This window comes from Chanos chanos, chromosome 7 (genome assembly GCF_902362185.1).
Source record: "Chanos chanos chromosome 7, fChaCha1.1, whole genome shotgun sequence".
In the NCBI taxonomy this organism is placed as follows: Eukaryota; Metazoa; Chordata; class Actinopteri; order Gonorynchiformes; family Chanidae; genus Chanos; species Chanos chanos.
The window spans coordinates 19407990-19430475 of NC_044501.1; the positions used below are offsets into that span (position 1 = coordinate 19407990).

Here is a 22486-nt window from a genome sequence, read left to right on the forward strand (position 1 = left end):
GAAAAAATCCTAAATTTTCCATGTATGGGAGAGAGGATTAATTTAGTGACTGAAATAACATGACGCAATGTATGGAACAATGTATGAAACAATGCGAGTCAGAAATACTAAGGAAAGAATGAAGACGACATGGGATTTCTTTTTTCTATTATCCGAAACCATTTAATGAGACCTAATTTACATAGCCTTCTCAAGAATGAATATATGGCACATATCTGTGGAAACCCAAGCCTGAGTAGAACAAGTACAGTCTGTCTATCAAACTATGTTTTTCTTTTTCTTTTTCTTGTTAATGATGATGATGCTGATCATTGCCTTATGGTATTGTATAACCAGTGTAATAATACACATGTGGTTTAACATATTTAAGCTATTGAAGATATATATCATAAGAAAACATCTCCAAAAGTCTTCACACCAAACATAAAGAGAAGAGTCGTAAGCATGAGTGACTGATATGGTCATGCGCTCCATTGCGTGAAACACGTTTGTGCTCAGACGACACGACATCACAGAATGGCGGACAGATGGTTTGGTCTCAGGTTATTTCGTTCGCTTTTTTTCTTTCTTCCAAAGCAGTCTCTTTATAAATGTCCATAGTGTTTCTTTCCTTCTTTTGTTTCCTTATTTTGTTTGTTCTTTCTTTCTTTCTTTCTTTCTTTCTTTCTTTCTTTCTTTCTTTCTTTCTTTCTTTCTTTCTTTCTTTCTTTCGGTTTACTTCAGCAGGGTTCTTCAGGGAGAGTATTAAACATGTCGTTGGAATACAAAGCCCTTCGCTGGTACAGCTTTGTAGCTCCTGATACTGGTGTCACTCAGTGTTTTGAGAATTCACAAGTTTGAGTCAAAGCATCATACATCAAAGAGGCCTTCATGTTCAACAGTCTGGTCAGCAGCCCACCACCAGAGAGAGGAATCACTATAACTAGACACAGTTGCCAAAAACAGCACAAGCAATTTAGTCATTATAGGTCCTGTAGAACTCCAACAGTTGATTCCAGCTCTAACTCCACTCTTAAAAATCCTTGGAAACTCTGATCGAGCATATTATTAGATCAATCAGACTACTACATAGCAAAACCAATCAGGAACTAATATCACATTTAGAGGACACTGGAATAAGAGGGAATTTGGATAGTCTTGGCTGGTGAAAAAAAAAAAAAAAGATTTTTGTACTGAATAATCCAGAAGAGGGGAGGGGGGATAACTCTAAACCAGAGCTGTGAAAATGAGACCTCTATTACAATTTCTGAGTCAACCCAGGGGAGTGAGGTCAAGCATACGGGTATAGTGTAAAGTAAACATTTTCGTGGTCAAGTCCACATGACTATTCAACACTGGAGGGAGACAGAATGAAATGATGGGTTGGTCCACAGACTGCTCCGTATATAGCTCAGTTCTACTCATAAACTCTCTTATCAGCTGGATCTTTTGGACCTGTCTTGACAGCCCTTATTCAATACACAGACAATGTGCAGGATGTATTAGAGTAATCTGTTTGGAAAGGCTGGGGAGCGAGAAATGAGTTTTACAAATGACGCCCAGATACTGTCAGCAAACACAGACTTATTAAAGCCATTACTGACTCACCATTAACAAGCAAATCTTCTCGGGTCACATAATTAAAATTTCAGCAACAAATTAATATTTAGCAAAAGCTTTAGTTGTATGAAAACAAAGTACCAACATTTCTTCCTTAATTCAAGTTTTTTGAGAAGCAAACTCATTTTGATGTATTTATTATTGCTCTCTTAGTCACTAAATCAATAGCAATTTAAATTTTCATTTAAATAGGTTTTCACTCTCTGTTGGGTTGTTCCTAGTATAATATGGAGCTCCATCATTTTTGCCTTTAATCTGCCTTGTGTCGCCAGTGAGTGTGTACAAAGCACACACACACACGCAGACATAGCCTCCCTGTTCCTGCTCCAGAACAGAATACAATGCAAAATTACGCAGGACATCCTCCGATGGGCTATGACGGGTGGGGTGCGGAGTGAGATGTCGCCACATTGTGCCCCTTTTCCTCTGCTCCCACGCCCTCCTTACAGAAAAGAAGGAGGAGGAGGAGGAGGAGGAGGGAGACGAGGGAGATGGGGAACCACACACCACCGTATTTCTTCTTGTTGATATTTGTGAAATCAAATGCGACAGTTGCTTATTTCACTTTGGACGCAGACGTCGGATTCACTGTAAACCAGTCACTAAGTGAAATAGGATAGGGCATTGCTAACGCAAATGCTACAACCCCTCTGCCTTTTTCTTTTTTTTTTTTTTTCATATTTGGCTTGTTGAGTCCCTCTCACACATCTCTGCAGGCTATTTTTACGTCACTTTTTCCTTCCACACGCTTCACCTCACATATTAAATTGCAGATAAAAATGGTTTTATTGTGCTACAAAAATTATACTGCCAGTACAAAACTGAATCCGTGTTATGGTGTTAATCTGTGTAAATACTTGGTTGAAATACCTTTGATAGTAATTAGTGCAATGATGATTTTATGACCGGCCCTTAACCAACCCAATTCACATCATAATTCACCTTTGATTTGAGAGCACTCTCAAGTCAAGGAGTGATGGAAGCTCTCCAGCCACGTCAAGTCTTTTAAACCGTCTGAAGAATGACTGCAGGCAAAGTTTCAAGCTCTTCCACAGTTTAGATACAATGTTCAGATTACTGACATAAGAGAGCTTTGGTAGTGAAAACCATACTGTTTTTTAATGTGCTCTGGTCCAGATTCAGGGTCGGTGACACTATTCATTGTGTGTTACAGAACACTGCCCCCTTGTGCTCTTTGTCCCTACTGACTCATGTTACTTGTTAAAGACATTTCAAAGCAGGCTTGTGTCAAACACAATTTTACATCTGTATTGTGTAAATATTTAAACAGCAAAGGTATTTTGAGAGCTTAAATGTAGATTACATGTATTCTGAGGGCCAGAACTGAGATGTAGCCTATTTTCTCAAACCTTTCAATCAGTCAAATACTGGAAATGTATATGTTAAAAAGATTTTTGTTTGGATATGTGCGACTGCGTAAAGGTTTTCACAGAACTATATTGGTAATGTCTGACCATGTTTAGCTCCTGTCAAACAACAGTAATCACCAGTTCAAAAGTGTCTGTGAAATTTATTATTACTAGTAGTAGTAGTAGTAGCAGCAGTAGTAGTAGTATTTGCACATTTGGGCTCTCAGCTATAAATTTACAAATGCCAGGTATTTTATTTACAACACACACACACACACAGACAGGAGAGTTAAAACAAAGACATGCAGGGCCCCCAGGACTGGAGTTGAGAACCACAGGCATATACGATGGTGGTCCCATAAGATTATAATTGAGCTGAAAAATTCCTATCGCTTAGTGACGTTGTAGCCGTCATAATGTCGTAGCGCATTACTCACGTGTTTGTGGTGATGCTGGTGTAAAAAAACCTACTGCTCTGCCAGTCATATAAAAGTATAGCACATACAATTACATACAGTACATAATACTTGATAATGGTAATAAACAACTATGTTACTAGTTCTGATACTATGTATTTACTACACTGTATCTTTTATTGTTACATCTTTCTACTTATATGTAAAAAAAAAAAAAAGTAGAACAGTAGCCTATGCCTTGTAATGCCTGTAGCATCCTCATACATCTTGTGTTTACTGCGTCTCTGTACAGGTATGTAGCCTAGGAGCAATAGGCTATACCATATAGCCTAAGTGTGTAGTAAGCTACATCATCTAGGTTTGTGTAAGTACACTCTATGATGTTCGCACAACGACAAAATCGCCTAGCGACCCATCTCTCAAAATGTATCCACGTCATTAAGCGACGCACAACTCTGTATCCCAAAATCCGAAACACTTCTGGTCCCAGGCATTTTGGATAAGGGATACTCAACCTGTATCTATCTATCTATCTATCTATCTATCTATCTATCTATCTATCTATCTATCTATCTTTCTATCTATCTATCTATCTATCTATCTATCTATCTATCTATCTATATATATATATATATATATATATATATAAAAGAGAGAGCGAGAGAGAGAGGGAGAGAGAGAGAGAGAGACAGAACTGTGAAAAAAGTTTTAGGCACTTGTGAAAAAGTGCTGTAAATTCAGAATACGTTCAAAATAATAAAATGAATAGTTTTTAATTTATGTATTAACATACAAACTACACGGGACAAAAAAAAATCAATATTTGGTATGACCACCCTTCAAAATATCACTGATTCACTTAGATATACTTGTAAGGTACTTGGCAGGTAGGTTTTTCCAAGCATCTTGGAGAACTTGCTGCAGTTCTATGGATTTTGGCTGTTTCAGTTCTTTCTGTCTCTTCATGTAATCCCAGACTGACTCAGTGATGTTGTGATCAGGGCTTTGTGGGGGCCACACCATCCGTTGCAGGACTCCTTGTTCCTCTTTCTGGTGAAAATAGTTTTTTATGACTCTGGCTGTATGTTTGGGGTCATGTTCATGCTGCAGAATGAATTTAGGACCAATCAGGCACCTCCCTGATGGTAGTGCATGATGGATAAGAATCTGCTTGTATTTCTCAGCATTGAGGAGACCACTAATTCTGATCAAATCCCCAACTCGATTTGCAGCAATGCATCCCCAAACCTGCAAGGATCCTCCACCATGATTTACTGTTACCTGAAAACACTCATCCTTGTAGCATTCTCCAGCCCTTCGACAGACAAACTGCCCTCCTCTAGAGCCAAATATTTCACCCAGTTTTATGCCCTCTATACAGGTGTTTCTGTTTCACTTAGTAATTGTTGTTAAACCTGTTTTGTTTAGTTGTTTGGTATAGTTCTTTTATCATGCACTAGAGTATATGCCTACAAAAAAAGGTTTGGAATATCTGGAAGGTTTAGTGTTAGTTTACCACTTTCTATCTTTATTTAGTCTTAGTGACACGTTTCATTATTTTCAAAAGAAATGTTCGGAAATTTAAAATATGATATGTCCTACTGACACACTAATGGAGAAGATATAAAGAATAAAAAGAACTGTTTTAAGACTAATGTTTTGTGAAAAATCTTTTTGCACTGTACTGTGTGTATATATATATATGTGTGTGTGTGTGTGTGTGTATATATACAGAGATGGCTGGTATAAATGGGCTAGCAGGGCTAAGCCCTCCCTATCTATATACATATATATGTGTGTGTGTGTGTGTGTGTATATATATATATGAAGAACAAGTCATCCAGTTTACAAAATCTGTTGCTATGACAGTTCAAAAGTACTGTACTCAGTACTCAGTGTGCTTTGTTACTATGGGCTTAGCAAATGGAAACAATTTAGGCGAAGAATTTTACAAATGCAGTTTTATGCAGGTCAAGTTGCATTCACAAACCTTTTTATTACAACTTTTCCTGCTTTGAACAATGGGGCTGTTGTTGTATGAAGTGTTTGTATATTAGACTTTAAATGCCATTTAAAAAATGAGTTTTGACAGATCATGTGATTTATGACATGAACCTACTTTTCCATGTGTCTTATATGAAACACAGTTATTTGAGACAGGAAATGGAGTTTAATGCTGATGAAAGCAAAGTAACTGAGTAGCATGTCCTCACTACTGCCCCAAAGGTATAATGTACACTGTTTTATTTGCCTTCAGTGGACTGAGTTTGTCAGCGCATGAAAGCAAACAGTCTCTGAGTATATACCCAGTGGTGCCATTCCATCACTGAGGGTTGTGAAACACGAGAAGGCTGTGGATGAGTCAAATCCGCACACATACACTGCTGTATACAAATGCACACACACACACACACACACCCTTATACAAGCACATGTAAAAACACACAATATTGCTGGTGCCACACATATACACACACAGCCAATGTTGCATTTAGCAACTGTTACCATAGCAAGGGAGCTTTAGTAGCTAATTTATATTGGTGAATGCTCTCCAGAGGAGAGAGATTTTTATAAACCTCCTCCTTTGTATTCAAAAGTGAAAGTCCTCAGGCAGCGTTTTGCAATCTAAACATTTATAGAGCCTTAACAGAGCCACGAGTCACAATAGTATAGTGTAAAACTCACTGTGTACCCACTGTATACCCACATCAATCAGGATGGATCATACAGTGGTCATACAGCCTAGAACCAGAGCGGAAGAGAGAACAGAGTGGTGACTATGGTAGCGACACTTCCATAGGGGACCATTGTAAAAAAAGGACGGACACAACACTGGCCAATTTCCGGGACATAGGGACGGTTAATAGTCCCAGACATTGACATTCACGACATAGACATAGGACCTCGTGCATTTTCATTGCTTGCCAAGCACTTTAAGCGGTAAGTTGATAAAATAACAGAATTTTTTTAAACATTTAATGCATTAGCTGTCGTTAGTATAGTAAATATTGGGGTTTTTTTTTGGATGTGCTCAGCATTAACTGTTAATGTTTATCTTAATTAATAGTTATGACCGAAGGTAGCGTAGCCAGCTGCCGAGGCTAACGTTTCCATTTCACTGATAAGTTTCAGTCGAATCACTTTTAGTTACTGACGTAGGGTAAGGTTAGATATTAAGTTGTTCTAGTTATCAACGTGTTTATTCAGTGGTGGAATGTAACGAAGTACTTAAGTACTTAAGTACATTTTTTCATGTATCTGTACTTTACTTAAGTAGATTTAGTTGTGGATACTTTTGACTTTTACTCCACTACATTTTACAGTAAGTATCTATACTTTCTACTCCACTAAATTTCTACAATGCGTTGCGTTACACGTTACAGTCACATTGCGTTTTTTTGTTTATTTGTTAGTTTTAAAGTAATCAATGGTTTTACATTGTGTTATATTGTGTTTGGTTTTGTTTACAGTTAAATAAAAACTTTCAAAGGTATAATCAGTCCTCTTTCTTATTTTGCTTAATGGCACTTAACTCTGCAGGTCACCCCTGAAATTCTGATTCACAGAATCATGTGAACTGTGTCACAGAGGGTAAACACAATAAAAACAATAACCTTTCAAATAATTGATAAGAGATTGTTTGCCAGTGTTATCGGTAGTGTCATCTGCAGCATTGTTAATTAAAATGGCACAGCCCATACCATTGATGTATTAAACAAAATACACATACAGTAGGCACACGTAATGATATTGTAGACCATTGCATTAAGGAATACATTCAGCAAGTACTTTTACTTTTTATACTTTAAGTATATTTAAAAGCATGGACTTACTTACTTTTACTCAAGTAAAAAGGTTAATGTGGTACTTTTACTTCTACTAGAGTTCATTTTTGTCTGTTTATTTGTACTTTTACTTAAGTACAGTGTTTGAGTACTTCCTCCACCACTGTGTTTATTACAGTAGCGCTGCTACCATGTTAGTAGGCTTGATTAAGGTTAATATGGCTAATGTAATTTGGCTAACCTGATATTAGCTAGCTAGCTATTTAGCTTTACACAAACTGAGGAAAAACGAAAACATGTTCTTGATGAAATACATTTCATGGACATAGCCTATTTGTTGTTTGCCAATTAATTTGTGGGAGGGGCTGCCCTGACACAACAAGTGATCATTGCGTTTTATTCAGTCGGTGTGTTGTCTGTCTGAGTGGGTAGGGTTTATTTACTGTGATATTTACTTTGTCCAGTATGGATAGCTCAAAAAGGTACTCCGGTTCATTATACTGTGAGGGAGATGTGGTTCCATCCATAAAATATTTTTTATTAACAGAGTTATTGATCAAAGATAGAAAACAATTCAATAAAAATGGGAAAGTTATGAAAAAATAACATACAAACACTTATTAATAAAAGCTAATATAGTCTCCCTGACTTAGATTAGGTGAGAGGCCAGAGTTCATCACAAGATCAGGAGGACAAATCCTCACAAAAAAATGGTTCATCAGTTGTGCTTTGTTGATACTTTTGATATACTTTTGTTTCTTATAAATACCAATACTACAAGCAACTTTTATGTGTAATGACTGTTCTTTATCATCACTGTACTTGAGAGGTGGGGCACTCAGGCAGTAGTAATGACATGGTCCAAGTCCCCACTTTGGGCTTCAAGACGCTCAGAGAGCTGGGCATACAGAGGGTGATCACTGAGGTTGTGCTCCTAATTTTAGACAGCATTGTAATTTCACTGTGTGTGTGTTCTTCCATCATCAGAAGAAAGGATGCAGAGAACCAGTGGGATGTGGGGTATGACTGGAGTGGTCACAGGAGGTCTTTTTGTGTTTTGTTTTAGGTCTCCATGAAGGAGCCCTTTTAGGGAGGGAGGTGTTATGACCCATAGCACCCCCACTAGTCCTGCAGTGGCAGTGCAGTGACTGTGATAGTAACATGGAGGATAAATGAATAAATTCTGTTATTTATTTAAAACCTAAATTTGTGTCAGCCTCCCTTTTTATGTTGCGGTCTCACCAGCCAGGCCGTAACGTGTTAGAATTGTTTTCTTGAATGCAGTTGGTTGCACTGTTGACCAAACTTGCTTATTTAATTTGAACAGTTATTGGTATTCGTTGATATTTATTTGTTATGATACATGCTTATGTTGTATGTGAAAGTCTTAAAATAATATCCGGGATGTGTGGTGGAGCTAGGGTTGCCATCTTTGTCTCATCAAAAACCTGGACACCAACAGACTGAATGCCCACTCTAACACATTCCAACATCAAATGTTTGATCTTTGACAGTGCAGGTAAGTTATGTAGGGTACTGTTTTTTTGTGTCTGCTCAGTGCAGAAAAATATTACGAAACTGATGCGTAGTGTCTGGCAAAAAACGTTTAATATAAGAAATCCTCAGGAAAGTGAAGGAAGGTCGATTCACGCTAAATAATTAAATCCGACTACTCCAGGATCTTGCGTCATGTAAGGTATGCTAACAAAATGTATTTTAACATGAACGAACTCTTTCCCCCCAAAAACAAAAATGATATAAATAATTGATAAACTGACGTTGTCACTCCGCCACTCCACATACCAAACTGACATTAACGTATACCCAGTAAGTGTAAAAAGGCAGTTAATAATACACCCAAATGGTTTAATATTTACCGTTTAATATTGCTTTCGCTGCTGTCCGTTCTATTAGAGAACTTGACAGCGCGTGGTTTGGAACTATTGAAGGTGTGCGTGAACCATGTGATCGCGTGGCGGCGAGATCAATCACTGTCGCAACTCTCTTCACAACGGCTCTGCCTAGGACGAGAGCAAACTGATATTGACGTGTTACTAAAAGAGAAGATGTTTATCCGCTGTGTGTTGCTAAATGCAACACTGGCTGTGTGTGTATGTGTGCGTGCGTGCGTGCGTGTATACACATATACGTTACTAAAATATAAATAGAGCTATTCCATTCGAAACCTTACAACTGTAACTGAGAGACTAAAATGAATGTTTCGTTCTGGAATATTCCTTGATTTCTACTATTGTAAAACCCACTGGATGATACTCATTCAGAAACGTTCTGGTCACAAACAATACTGTGCTTATCGTTACACTGGACTGCAAGTCGATACGGCTAAAACCCCATCAATTCTCTCACGTTTTGAGGCTTAAGAAAGTCATAGTGGTTACGATGTCAGTTATAAAAAGACCGGTTTCAGTGTCGGTTATCAGGGAAACAAAACTTAACAATAGTCCTTAAGTTTCGTTTTCCTTTCTCATCGTTATCACTAGTACAACATACCTCACCAGATGCTGCACTGTTCAGTAGGACTGGCGAAAGAAGAAGGAGTAAGACATGGAAAAGAGTTCTGATACGTAAGAACAGTGACTTTGCATATTTAAAAAATAGAGCATATATTGAACTATGAAGCAACCTAAACTAAACTAAACTAAACTAAACCAAAATAAAATACAAGTTTCTTTCATTGCTGTTTTAAAGGTTTTTTTAATCCTTTATCAGATCGAAAGTGACAAATACTTTGAACCAGCATTATGAGGAAAAGGTGCGTCCCTGCATTGACCTCATCGACTCTTTACGGTCCCTTGGAGTGGAGAGAGACTTGGCATTACCGGCCATCGCCGTTATAGGTGACCAGAGTTCTGGGAAAAGCTCGGTGCTGGAGGCATTGTCTGGAGTGGCACTACCGAGGGGTAGTGGTAAGTCCAGTTAATTATTCTGAGTGTTGTTTCGTGAGAATCATTCTGCCTTGTTGTAGCAACAAGTCCGTCAATCTTTCAGTTAGCTGACAGTGTGTCATCCGTGTGTGAGAGACTGTGAGTGTTTTTTTCTCTTTTGGTCCACTTACCTTTTCAACCTGCTGCACATATCACATTTCAAATGCTCTGCTGATGCTACAGAACTTCTAACATTGTAAATGAAAACTAGTGGAAGCTATTTCTGAAACCGAGGCCGAGACCGGGATACAAACATCCCCGGTCTCGTGTCGCGGTTCCGGAAGACAGTGCTGCACACATTTGCATTTCTGTCCAACACACAATGCCTGTGTGTTCACTATGTGTCAGTTGCTGTGTCAAACTCCTGCAGATAACATGAACATAATAACTTTCTGTGAAACTGTGCTTCAGTCAATTTAACAAGGGTTTTGAGAACTTCTGAAATCAAAGCTTTAGTCTCAATAATTTAGCAATCTAAACTTCCCTAAAAAATGCACACAACACTCATGGGTTCACTGGTGGACTCTGTTCATGCTTTAGAACTTCTAACATTATTAATGAAAACTGGTGAAAACTATTAGGAACTAAGGGTGTAACGGTTCTGAAACCAAGGCCAAAACCGTGATACAAGTCTCCATGGTATCGTGTTGCGATTCCAGAAGACAAAACCCTGCCCAACCCCAACCCCAACCTGCTGCCACTGCTGCAGGTGCAGCCTGTTGAGCTGTCATTACATTACTAATGTAACAAAACTCATTTTGTCATTTCACAATTAACACTATAACACATGTAAATCACGAAATTATTATTCTACCTAAAGTTGTGCCAGCTGTATATTTTGTAAATACTATGAATTTAATATTGCCACTGATTGCTGCACACAGACATAAGTGATCCAATCAAACATTCGCAGTTACACTGATTAGCTGATTCTTCCTCTCCTTTAATGTGACAGGAATCGTGACACGATGCCCCCTAGAGCTGAAGATGAAGAGAACAAGGGAGGAGGATGGGTGGCATGGAAAAATCAGCTACCAGGAAACAGAGCATTTCATTGAAGAACCTGCAGAAGTGGAGAGGCTGATTCGCGAAGGTATGCCTCAGAAATATCTTCTTGCAAAGTGGAGTTTTATAGATGCCAGATTTCATAGATGCCATCAGCTCTCTTACCCTAGAAATTTGGCCCTGTAGCTCAAGATGAAATGGCTGGTGTTGGAGTTGGGATCAGTCACGAGCTCATCAGCCTCGAGATAGCCTCCCCTGAGGTGCCTGATCTGACACTCATTGACTTACCTGGCATCGCTAGAGTTGCTGTGAAAGGTCAACCTGAGAACATTGGGGAGCAGGTATGCAAACCATCTATCCCTCATTGGTGAGAGCCTGGCTTAGTGAGAACCTCGTCTATTGTTTTTTAGGCTTATAACAACACAAACAGATTTCTTCAGGCACCACTTCCTCTTTCAGGCCTGTTTCTCCTGGCTCAGATGCCAAGCCAAACATGCCTAAACCCAGCAAGCATCCCAAATGCTACCACTACACCAAAGTTTCTCATCTTTCAACTATGCAATAGTGTACATTCCTGTTTTATGCTATTATCAATAATACCTTAATGACCTTTCATTTATTTTTTTATTTTATTGTTTTATTTATTTTTGTTTAGATCAAACGACTGATCCAGAAGTTCATCAAAAAGCAAGAGACAATCAGCTTGGTGGTGGTTCCATGTAATGTTGACATTGCAACGACTGAAGCCTTGAAGATGGCTCAGGAGGTGGACCCTGAGGGGGAGAGAACCCTTGGTCAGCAGCTCTTTCTGTCTTAGATTATATTTGAAATCCTAGTCACCATGTGCATTATTATTGACTTATAGGACCATGGAGCAATCCAATTTCGTATTTTCTTTCTATTTCATATAATACATATATGTAAAATAGGCTATGTGTAAACTGTCCATGTTCAGAAAGCAGTGTCTACTTTCTGTTGAATTCTTTGAAAGGATACAGCTATCATTTTTAAAGCTATGTCACTGAGATGACCTCCAACAGTATTTTGTCCCAAGATGTCTTTATTCACTCACTCTTATCCAGAGCAACTTAGAATTAACACTTACTGTGTCAGAAGTCAGACGATTCTGGAAGTGTTCTTCTTAAAGACACACTGGCACTAAATTTCTAATTTTTAGGCTTGAACCTTCAAGACAACCTTCTGGTTAATAGTCTGCTTGTTTTACCAGAACACTATTCCCATTAAGCCAAGATACTCAATCAAACTGTGTCATTTGTTCAGTCAAATCTTTGTTTAAGTGTGATATTCTGTATTGTCTCTCACACAGGCATCCTGACAAAGCCTGACTTGGTGGACAAGGGCACAGAGGACACCGTGGTGGACATTGTTCACAATGAGGTCATTCACCTCTCCAAAGGTTACATGATTGTTCGATGCAGGGGACAGAAGGAGATCATGGATCGTCTAACATTGACTGAGGCCATAGAGAAAGAGGAGGTGTTCTTCAAAGACCATCCTCATTTTAGGTAGGCACAATGCATATCTTATGTCCTACCCTGAATAAGTCTAGTCTCGAAGCCCCGGGTTAGATGAGATTATATGTTTGACTTGTTGCTTTTTTCTGAAGCACGCTCTATGAGGAGGGTCATGCAACCATTCCCAAACTGGCGGAAAAACTAACTCTTGAGTTAGTTCACCACATTGAGGTAATAAACTACAACTACTGCTTTTGCTACCATTTCTACTGCTACTACTACTATAACTAAAACAACAACAACTACCACTACTACTGTGACGACTACGACTACTAATAACTCCTTATTTTTTATTCTAATTTTCTGCTTGTGAAGTTCCTGAAAGTCTTCTGTGAGATGTGAGTAATGTGTCCTCTGGTCTGTGTGCATTTGGTTTTCTGTAGAAATCACTGCCTCGTCTGGAGGAGCAGATAGAGGAGAAGCTTGCCGAGACACAGGCCGAGCTGGAGAAGTATGGCACTGGACCACCCACCGATCTTGCCGAGAGGATGCAGTTTCTGATTGATGTGAGAGTCCAGAGTACAATTTGAAAGTGACATATCACACTTGACCTGCAACAATTACATTACATTGGGTGACATGTATGGGCAAAGTAAAGAGGGGTTGAGTGCACACTTTAATGTACCTGTGAGAGAATGTTTCATGACCAAAAATAATGACTTATAATTGCTATTTGTGGACATAAAACATTCTTTCAGAAATAATGGAAAAGTTCTCCCACAACAGCTGGTAGCTTGTTTTGTATAATTGGTGTCTTTCTCTTCTCCCTTACAGAAAGTTACAGCCTTCACTCATGATGCTGAGAACCTGTCCTGTGGAGAGGAGCTGAAGTGTCCCATTGACTTAAACATTTTTTCTGCACTCAGGCAGGCGTTTGCTGCATGGAAGGCAACCCTAGACAGTTCAGGGGAGAGGTGTAAGTGCACACTCTCACTCTGTGACAGCAACTATTTTAATAATGCATCATTAAAATCAAGCATTTGTAATGTGCTTTGAGGCCATTTCAATGTACTGTTAGCAGGAAGCTTGCACTCACAGAGATGCATATTGTAATATCATTAGCTTATTATACAATTGCATTTTGCAATTATGATTTACGATTACAAAGACAGCTTATGAAAAGAATGGTTTTGAAGAAACTCTATGAATTTTTTGTGCCGCAGTTAACAAAAAGATCCACAGCCAGATTCATGACTATGAGGTCAAATACCGTGGCAGAGAGCTCCCTGGTTTCATCAATTACAAAACCTTTGAGAAACTGGTGAAGGAACAGATCAGACTACTGGAGGAGCCTGCAGTGAAGAAACTTAAAGAAATTTCAGGTAGGTCAATCTCAGTATCCCACGAGGCAAAGCTAATATGGCCAACTCTCCTTGAGGATATTTACTTTCAAATGGGATTTCCTTCCAGTAGTGGTCCAACATACTGGTTTCAATGAATGAAAGTCTTTATAAACCCCTAAATATTTGAGCAAAACATGTGTGAGAGATATAACAAGGTTCTGCTGGAGCAAAATCTCATGAGAATATTGGAATACACCATCACAATTACTGCAAAGTCATCGTTTATTCAGACATACAAAGAATTAACCTGTGTTCCCCCCATCAGACATTGTTAGAAAAGCATTCCTTCAGCTGGCTCAGAACAACTTTCTTGGCTTCCCTAACCTTCTGAGGACTGCTAAGGTGAGTTTCCAAGTTTACCATACAGAGTCTGAAACATAGCATGTCCTGTTGTAGCACGCGCCTAGTTTCTGTGGAAGGCCTTAGTTTTTCTGGAAAGATCTAATTTTAGCTATTTTTGAAAAAAAAATCTACTTATTTAAATAGTACTGTTTTGACAGTATGAAGAACAACATGCCGTTGTAATGTGATACAACGCTGCATAAAAATGCTTGTGTCACTTCCTCAGGCCAAGGTCGAAGCTATCAGGCAGGAAAAGGAGTCCACAGCAGAGTCCATGCTGAGAACTCAGTTCAAGATGGAGATGCTTGTCTACACACAGGATCGCACATACAGTGAGAGTCTGAGTGAAATTAAAGAGGAGGAGAAAGATGATTCAACTGAGGATACTTATCGTAACAGCTTGGTGTACAACAACGACAGTCATGCTACCCTTGAGGAGATGCTACTGCATATTAAGTCCTATTACCGAGTAAGTGTGTGTGTTTTTAACAGCCTTGCTGGCTAAATCTCACTGACTCTTATAATGCCGGAGATATTTCTAACCTGAGAAGGAATGGATTCGTAGCTTTTGTGGTCTTCCAAAACGTGTCTCCAAAAACCTGTCTGTGTGCCCATTCTGCAAAACAATATTCATTTGTGTCTTTCAAGTCCTCATGACTAGTTGCCGGTATGAAACTGCCATCATTGAATAGAGGAGATATGATATATTTATTAAAGGAGTACCTCAAATGATGTTTGGGAAAAGCTGGCATAACAAAAGCACATGTTGTTCTGTATTATTTTTGCTTTGAGAGTGTATAGCAAACAGACAAACTAACTACTGTAAAGGCATTATAGTTTAAACCTCAAAACAGCAGCGATCAAAGTCACATTTTTTTTTTCTTTTTCAGATTGCCAGTACACGTCTGGCAGACCAGGTCCCTCTGGTGATTCGTTACTTGCTCCTCCAGGAGGCAGCGAAGCAGCTCAACAGAGACATGCTGCAGATGCTTCAGGAGAAAGATTCAGCGGAGTCCTTGCTAAAAGAAGACTATGACATTGGCAGCAAGAGGACTGCACTGCAACAACGTGAAAAACGCCTGATGAAAGCTCGCAGCTTTCTGGTCGGGTTTTAGTTGCTCCGGTCAAAATTTCCATCACGTTCCCACTCCACATGTAGTGCCTATAAATCATTTTGAATGCTATACCTGTTATGTTGGCTATTAATGCAGCATAGCTATTGCTGCATCATACTATTTGGGCACAAGGTTATGTTTATTTCCCTCATTTCTTTGTCTTCTTTTTACCTAAATAAATCATTAGATTGATCTGTATGATAAATAGTCTGTTTAACCAATAGGACAGGTGCTATGTCTACATTATAAATAGATAAATAGTTTTGATAAATCCGAGGGTACTCAGTGTCTTAATGTCTGTGCTTTTCAGGTCTGTGGAATTTGTCCATTGTTATTGACAGCATGATTGACAGTTTGCCTTAGGAGTCAACAATGTAAAGCTCAGAATTTGTGAATATATATATATATCTCATAATTGTATGTGTGTGTGTGTGTGTGTGGACATGCAGTGGACTATATATATTCACTAGGTGCCTGTGTTGCCTCCTTGAAGAAAAGATCCAGACGTTCTCTCTACTTTTGGCAACTGTATTGCTCCGGTTCGGTTTTTTAATACCCGAAACTTCTCTCACACATTAACTACACTTTTTCTGCACAGATACGCTTCTCCTCACACAAACTGATAACGACTTTTTTTTTTAACTGACTGAAGTTACGTTGTTACTCAAATTATCTCGCTAAATCACGTCATCATCTTAACATTCCAAAGATTAACGGAGTCAGCAAAACAACCAATGAATTGTCAACAGCACAAAAGACAAAACAAAATGAAAGACTCTTGCATATTTTGAACTATTACAATCATTACAATCCCTATATAAATTCTAGATCGCAACACCTGTATTGGTATTCCTTTTGTTCAAAGCACTTTACTTAGGTCCTGAAATGACCAGGCAAAATTTATTACAAGATACTGATATGGAGGTGTGGCATGACCTCACGACAATAACGTAACAAAGCGAATTACATCGTTCATTGTCGATACTTTACTACGTTTAGCCTACTACTGACGTCACCAATCGCTGTTCGTTCTTGTTCATGTTCGCTTACTGTAATTACACCTTACAGTATAACGAAAAAGTAATTCACTTGAACCTGCCCGATCATATCCGTTTCCATTAAACGTGTTTACTTATTTTGGAGGGCGAATCGCACTGACTTAATGAACCGTTCAAGCGATGAGAAACGGGAAAAGGGGTTCGTGTTGGACTGCGTTGCGGTTAGCTCGGTTGCAAAAGGTTATGAGCACACACGACCGCAGCTATGGTCAGTGCTGCCTCCCTACCACGCACGTAACGATCCACACGCTACGCGTTACATATCCATCCCCGCTGTCCAAAGGACGTTGAAAAACACCGAGCCCGCAGACCAATGCAGCAGTTCGGCGAAGAAATTACTGGACTTAAGAAACTCCATTGGTGCAGGTAAAACTGAACCAACATGAACCCAGTAGAACCCAGTTTCAGCAGTGACTGCGGTCTCTTGATTGTTGTCCAAAGGTTTTACAGTCTCTAAAAACTTCCCCTAGATTTCCCTAGATTGTATTAGGTAAACTGTTATTATATGGTTTTGTGTTCGGCAGGACGTTCGAAGGAACAGGTGAGCAACCATAGCGGACTGTTGATGGACATAAAGCCGCTGATAGGTTATAATGGTCGGTTTGGATTCCGGCGCAACACGCCAAAGCTCCGACAAAACTCTTCAAGCTTCGGAGAGGTGACGTCATCCCCTCTATACTGAAGACTGTCACTTTTGACATCATGGATCAAATAAACCCAAAAGAGCTTCCCATCATTTGTGGTCCTCTGCCAATTATGATTTTCAAATTAGTTATTTTGAACTCCACAGTCTTTACTATGGAAGCTGGTCCCATCAGCTGATCATACATGGAGGTACTGGTTCAAACATGTATCCCAGCATTCTAATTCAACACATTTCCAAAATGTGGCAACTTATAACTTATATTCTTATTACACAGCAGTCAGTTCTAATCACAAAAAATTTAGACTTAAACGGTAGGCAGCATTAAATTACAGTTAAGAAGTCAGTACAATCAGGACAGTGCATTTGGAAAAAAAGAAAGATTTATGAATTAAGAGTGTTTCTACACAGGCTTGCAATGCTGATTTCATCATAATTTGTGCGACAATGCCACATGAGTTCATGTTCTTCTGTACCTGTGCGCTGTGTGTGTTCTGTTAATAGAAAACTTTGCTTTCACTAATCTCATGTTGTCAAATTAAAGGGTTTAAACTGAGGGATAAATTAATCCTCACTCCTTAGTGTCCAAAGATATGGCTTTGTACAAAAGTCCATTTTTGTGTGTATCATGAACTCTGTAGGCAATAAAGAAACAATGCTATGAAATGCAAGGCAAATGAATTTTTTTTAGGGGACACAAAAGAAAAACAGCCTACAGATTGAGCTGTAAACATTCACCAGTGGAAAACAAAAATCAACAAAATATATATAACAGTCTCCTGAAAATATGTGTACTCCTATATGTATAGAAGAAAAAATAAAACATGTTACAATATGCAGTGCAAATTAACAGTTATCAGCACTTTCCTCATATTCAATGAATGATTTCATATTTTATCTTCGTCTGCCATCTAATGTTTTTATCATGGCCTATGTTAATTTCCTATTCATACTAAATTATAATCCTACCAAGTGTTTGCTACTCAGAGAAAACAGAGGATCAATGACGGGAGACTTGAGGTGGCACATCTGGTGAGATTTCAGCTAGTACACTGCACATCAACAAACTACTGGTGTTCTGTGATACAAGCAGAGTGTTATTGTTTATGGCCAAATTCACATTACAATACATGATGCTCAATCAGAATCACCACTGAGTGGTAAATAACACACACACACACACACACACACCCCAAAAACAAAATATCTATATTAAAAAAAAGCCTCACAGCTGAAATGTCCCATTATGTATATACATTTTTTACAGCGTTGAACAACAGAGGCATAGAACAGCTGTGTATCACAACTGATTCCCTTCCAGAGAGCTACTGGTCTGTCTGGGTTTTTAGTTTTCTCTCCCAGAGTTTCTGATGGTCTGAAAATCCCTGTTTTCCCTTGTTAAAGGAATTAGGTCCAGCTGATGTGGGTGTATCCCTGGTGAAAATAGGATTCCATGAGAAAAGTGCATCAATGACATATTCAAATATGATTAGATTTGGGTTTAATTGTATATGACATAGGCAAAGGTGAAAGTCTGTATTCTGTGTTGAAGTTCCGTGCGTAATAAAAATATGTGGGCAAAAATATAACTCGTACCTGCCAATGTTCTTCATCCTCATCTTGGCCTCTGGAGGCATCTCCTCAGGTTCACTCTGGAGACCAAAGTAAGTTGGGCTGCTTAAAAAACTACACATCTGGGCAAAAAAAGTCTTCTTTGGGAATTAAGGTAACACCTTCTGCTACAAGATGTTACATATTTCTATTGAGGAAAGCAGCTCACATGACAGTACATAGTACATTGTTGCTGCATCTAAAGTATGGACAATCTGAAAAGGATGGCTGTATGTGCTACTGCAATACAATGTTCAGAAATAATGTACAATACATGGTAATGAACGGCTTGCACTCACATCATCATCCTCATTGAAAACGGCTGCGAGAGCAGGTTTCTTAGCAGGTAAGGCAGAGGCAGGTTCTTTGGGTTTCTGAGTCAGAGAGAAACATGGACTTCAATCAACACTTTTGTGCCCCAGAAATGACAGTGACAACCAAGCTATGACAACTCTGACCGAGAACTCTATTTTAGCTGAGGACAGAAACGTTTAACTGAGGAACATAAAATGTTTACAATGGGCTTTATTACATTACATTCAGAGTCAAGTTAATCAAAAAAGGGGGTGGCACTGTACTATGACTGTCTGATTTCTCAGCAAGTTAAAATGACTTCTGGGGAAAAAAATGTTGAAAGCATGTCAGATTTATAATAATCTTTGAATTAAAGACACTGCATGCTTTGCAAGCTTTAAGAAAAAGACTTTTGTGCAGTTTTTGCTGTATTTCCCTTTGGAATTCATTTAAACCCCAAACTTTCATGAAATTTCACTCTCATTGGACATCTAGAGATGCAAAACTCATTATCCTTTTAAAACTCTGTCTTGGGCACCTGCTTAATATTAATAAAGAATTAAAAGTCAGTGAAAGTGATCAGGTAATCACTATATCTTTTCTAATTATCAACCACAGACACCAACACCTTTAGACACATACACTGGCTCCCAACTTGATGGAGATAGGGGCAGGCTTCTTCACAGGTTGACTGATGCTAAATCCTGTTTTGTGCACTTTAGGAGGTGCAGGTCGGTCCTTGGCTTCATCCCCACTGCTGGTTTCATCAGCTGGCCGCTTCCCTAGCCCTCCCCCTGAAGCCGTGCTGGAAGAGACAGTCTTAGTTTTCATACTGCCTCCCTTCTCTTCCGGTCCTGCTGGAGGCGAAACAACTTACCAAGGTGAGCGACTGATGGCTTCGAGGCCAAAGGTGAACTACAGTTACCTGGGAGATGAGGATGCCAGGGAGGACCTGCCCAGAACAGCTGATGATGAGCCTACAAGCCTAAAACCCCCAACTGTTATTAACGACGACGGTATTCGATCGACCCATACGCCTTTAGCCTCCACATTTAAGTGGATCATGACAGCAAGCAATAACCAGGAAGAAACTGGGTAGTATACGGATACGTTACGTGAGAGCTCTGGCTAACAACCGAGCAGCTACGAAATCGTACTATGACTCAGCCTGAAATTTACTTGTCAGGCAGAGTTTCTATAGGAAAAAATTGTCAAAACATAATCACGTTGTTTTAAATTCTTCTTTTATAACTGTCTGAAGCTATGTGACAGAACCCAGTACTGCTCATCCTTCATATCTTATCCTCTTGTTAGCTAGATCACCGTGCTAGCAACATGGATACCTTTTTGTGACGCTAGCATGCTGTCATTTCAACGATTTAATAAAACACTGCTCATTTGGGAAATGGACGATTTTACTCCATAAATGCAAGAATCGGCGCTTATTTTTATTGTGAAGGAGAAAGTGCTGTCATAAGGCTACGTTTCTTTCTGTGATTCTGCGCCACGTTAGCTACTAAGCTAACTTTGCAGTTGTAATTTAGGTGCCATATCCCATTGACTTGGCGTGGTCGCACTGCCATCAAAACACATAAAAATAAATCTCTGATCCTCCGCTATAACCTTAATGTGTCTAAGTGTGATAGGTAGACCTATTAAGAAAATAACGTTGCTGATTTCACCTCCTTCATTGGAGAGTCCACTTCGGTCCTTCTCATCTGCCATTTTACTGAAGACTGTTTTCAACAATGTACGGAGCCTCACTGGGACAAAATACATCTGCAGCGTAATAACTCCCCCACCAGACCAACCATGCGCATTTGGTGTGGAGATTGTACTAGGCATTAATCTTTATAGAAGTTGGCTTTCAAACCAGCCTCCTGTTCCATCGGTTCTTTCTTCGTATTCTTACCCTCTTTTAATTAACACATAACCCCCTTACAATTGTCACGCAAGAACCACCACATTTGGCATGTTTTTATCACAAAGGATTGGCAGTCTTTTCTAACTGCTGGACGTTTAGGTTTTTCCAGCCAGTTTAAATTTTCTTCAGTACCTCCCATAAGCGGTGACAGAATATTTGCAAAGCCACAGAATGAATTTAGATTAATACGAGTATGTAACAACCCATGCTTCCTGCTTCCTGCTACAAAAGCAGGTGTGCATTTCCAGTCATTGTTCAGTTTTTCTTGGAACTGTCCCTTCACAATCCTGTGTCAAAAAACAAACGTAATTTTTAAGTCATTACTGCTCTGTCACATCTGAATGACAAATAAATAGATTACTAAACAGATCTGAATCCCGTTATTCTTTAAACAACCACTTCATACACTATTTGTTTTGGCACATGTTTATCTGAAATGCCTCTCTCTATTGTTCAGCTGAATTTATGAATTTTTTGTTCCCACACTCTACTGCACACTGCTGGCAACAAAATATGGAAATGTCTCAGAACTAAACAGAGAGACTGGCAAAGTTGGCAGGTGCTGCCTGAACCCAGCAGTTTCATTGCTCTAGCTGCTGCAGGAGAAGGTATACTTCCACCTTACAAGATCCATTTCTGACAGAATCCTCACTCAGTCCAGCAGAGGGGTAGGTTAGCCCTTAATCAATGATATTATAATGATTATTAACTACATGAATGCAACAGAACGACAGAAATCGAAACTCAAAACTATGGAATATAGGCTACAGAATATCTGTTGTTTTTAAATAAGATATTTTATAGAAAAATGTAATGTAATACAAAACAAATTGAAGGCATGTCTAAGAACCTTATTTTGTGTTGTGTACAATCAGTTGTAACAGTGTTTTAATTATAAAAAGAAACATTAAGCTTTGGGCTTACAAGTTATTCAAATTTTTTCTTAGAAAATACAACAAACAGCATCAAATTTGACAGAAAATATTACTGATGCATTTGAGTCTATGGTACTAGTTTTAGAACATTTTTTGTTTAGCTTGGAATTTTATTTACATATACAGTATATACAACAAAAGCACTGAAAAAAAAGTGGTTGGACCCACTTCACATTCCCACAACACAACCTTAATACAGAGCGTTCACAAGGTAACTTCAAAATCTGAAAAGTGCATAACACTATAACTTATTTCAGTCTTATCTCAGACAATGGGATATTTACAAAGTGCAATTTCACAAGCCTAATCATAGTTAGGCTACATATACCAGAAATAAGCTCAGTGTAACAATGTACACTTCAAAAAAACAAAACAAAACAAAAAAGCAGCAGAAAACACATAGCATTTTTGCCAACACTAAGTGTTCAGCCAGCAGATTTTCTTCTTTCTCCCATGGGAGGCCTTTAACATTTCTTTTCCATAAGAGAGAAAAGCTGGAGTTGCTTATCTTCTTCATTGTGAGTCTGAATCCTTATCACATGTCAGGTGACAGTTGTTAGGCTGGT

General features: G+C 38.9%; 3 protein-coding genes across 5 annotated transcripts; 2 read left to right on the forward strand and 1 right to left on the reverse strand.

Moving 5' to 3' along the window:
• Positions 1–10030: 10030 nt before the first annotated feature.
• Positions 10031–15455, forward strand: LOC115817347 (interferon-induced GTP-binding protein Mx3-like). The gene is made up of 12 exons (XM_030780638.1): positions 10031–10097; positions 11071–11208; positions 11307–11461; positions 11776–11914; positions 12448–12646; positions 12748–12826; positions 13039–13161; positions 13430–13571; positions 13819–13977; positions 14264–14340; positions 14567–14809; positions 15231–15455. Exons 2-12 carry the CDS (start codon positions 11103–11105, stop codon positions 15453–15455), a joined length of 1647 nt encoding a protein of 548 aa, XP_030636498.1. The 5' UTR covers positions 10031–10097; positions 11071–11102.
• A 1162-nt stretch (positions 15456–16617) lies between these two features.
• On the forward strand, positions 16618–17195 carry LOC115816091 (uncharacterized protein C17orf98-like). Its single transcript, XM_030779060.1, has 2 exons — positions 16618–16879; positions 17038–17195. Exons 1-2 carry the CDS (start codon positions 16618–16620, stop codon positions 17193–17195), a joined length of 420 nt encoding a protein of 139 aa, XP_030634920.1.
• Positions 17196–17851: 656 nt separating this feature from the next.
• Positions 17852–20786, reverse strand: pcnp (PEST proteolytic signal containing nuclear protein). 3 transcript variants are annotated; one of them, XM_030780024.1, is made up of 5 exons: positions 20744–20786; positions 19704–19915; positions 19067–19141; positions 18753–18808; positions 17852–18590 (listed from the first exon to the last, which is right to left on the reverse strand). In XM_030780024.1, the coding sequence occupies exons 1-5, from the start codon at positions 20784–20786 to the stop codon at positions 18482–18484; spliced, it is 495 nt and encodes a 164-aa protein (XP_030635884.1). In that variant the 3' UTR covers positions 17852–18481. The 3 variants fall into 3 exon arrangements, with proteins under 3 accessions (XP_030635884.1, XP_030635883.1, XP_030635885.1); XM_030780023.1 differs by having other exon boundaries at positions 19704–19918; XM_030780025.1 differs by having other exon boundaries at positions 19704–20013; positions 20744–20779.
• Positions 20787–22486: the final 1700 nt, after the last annotated feature.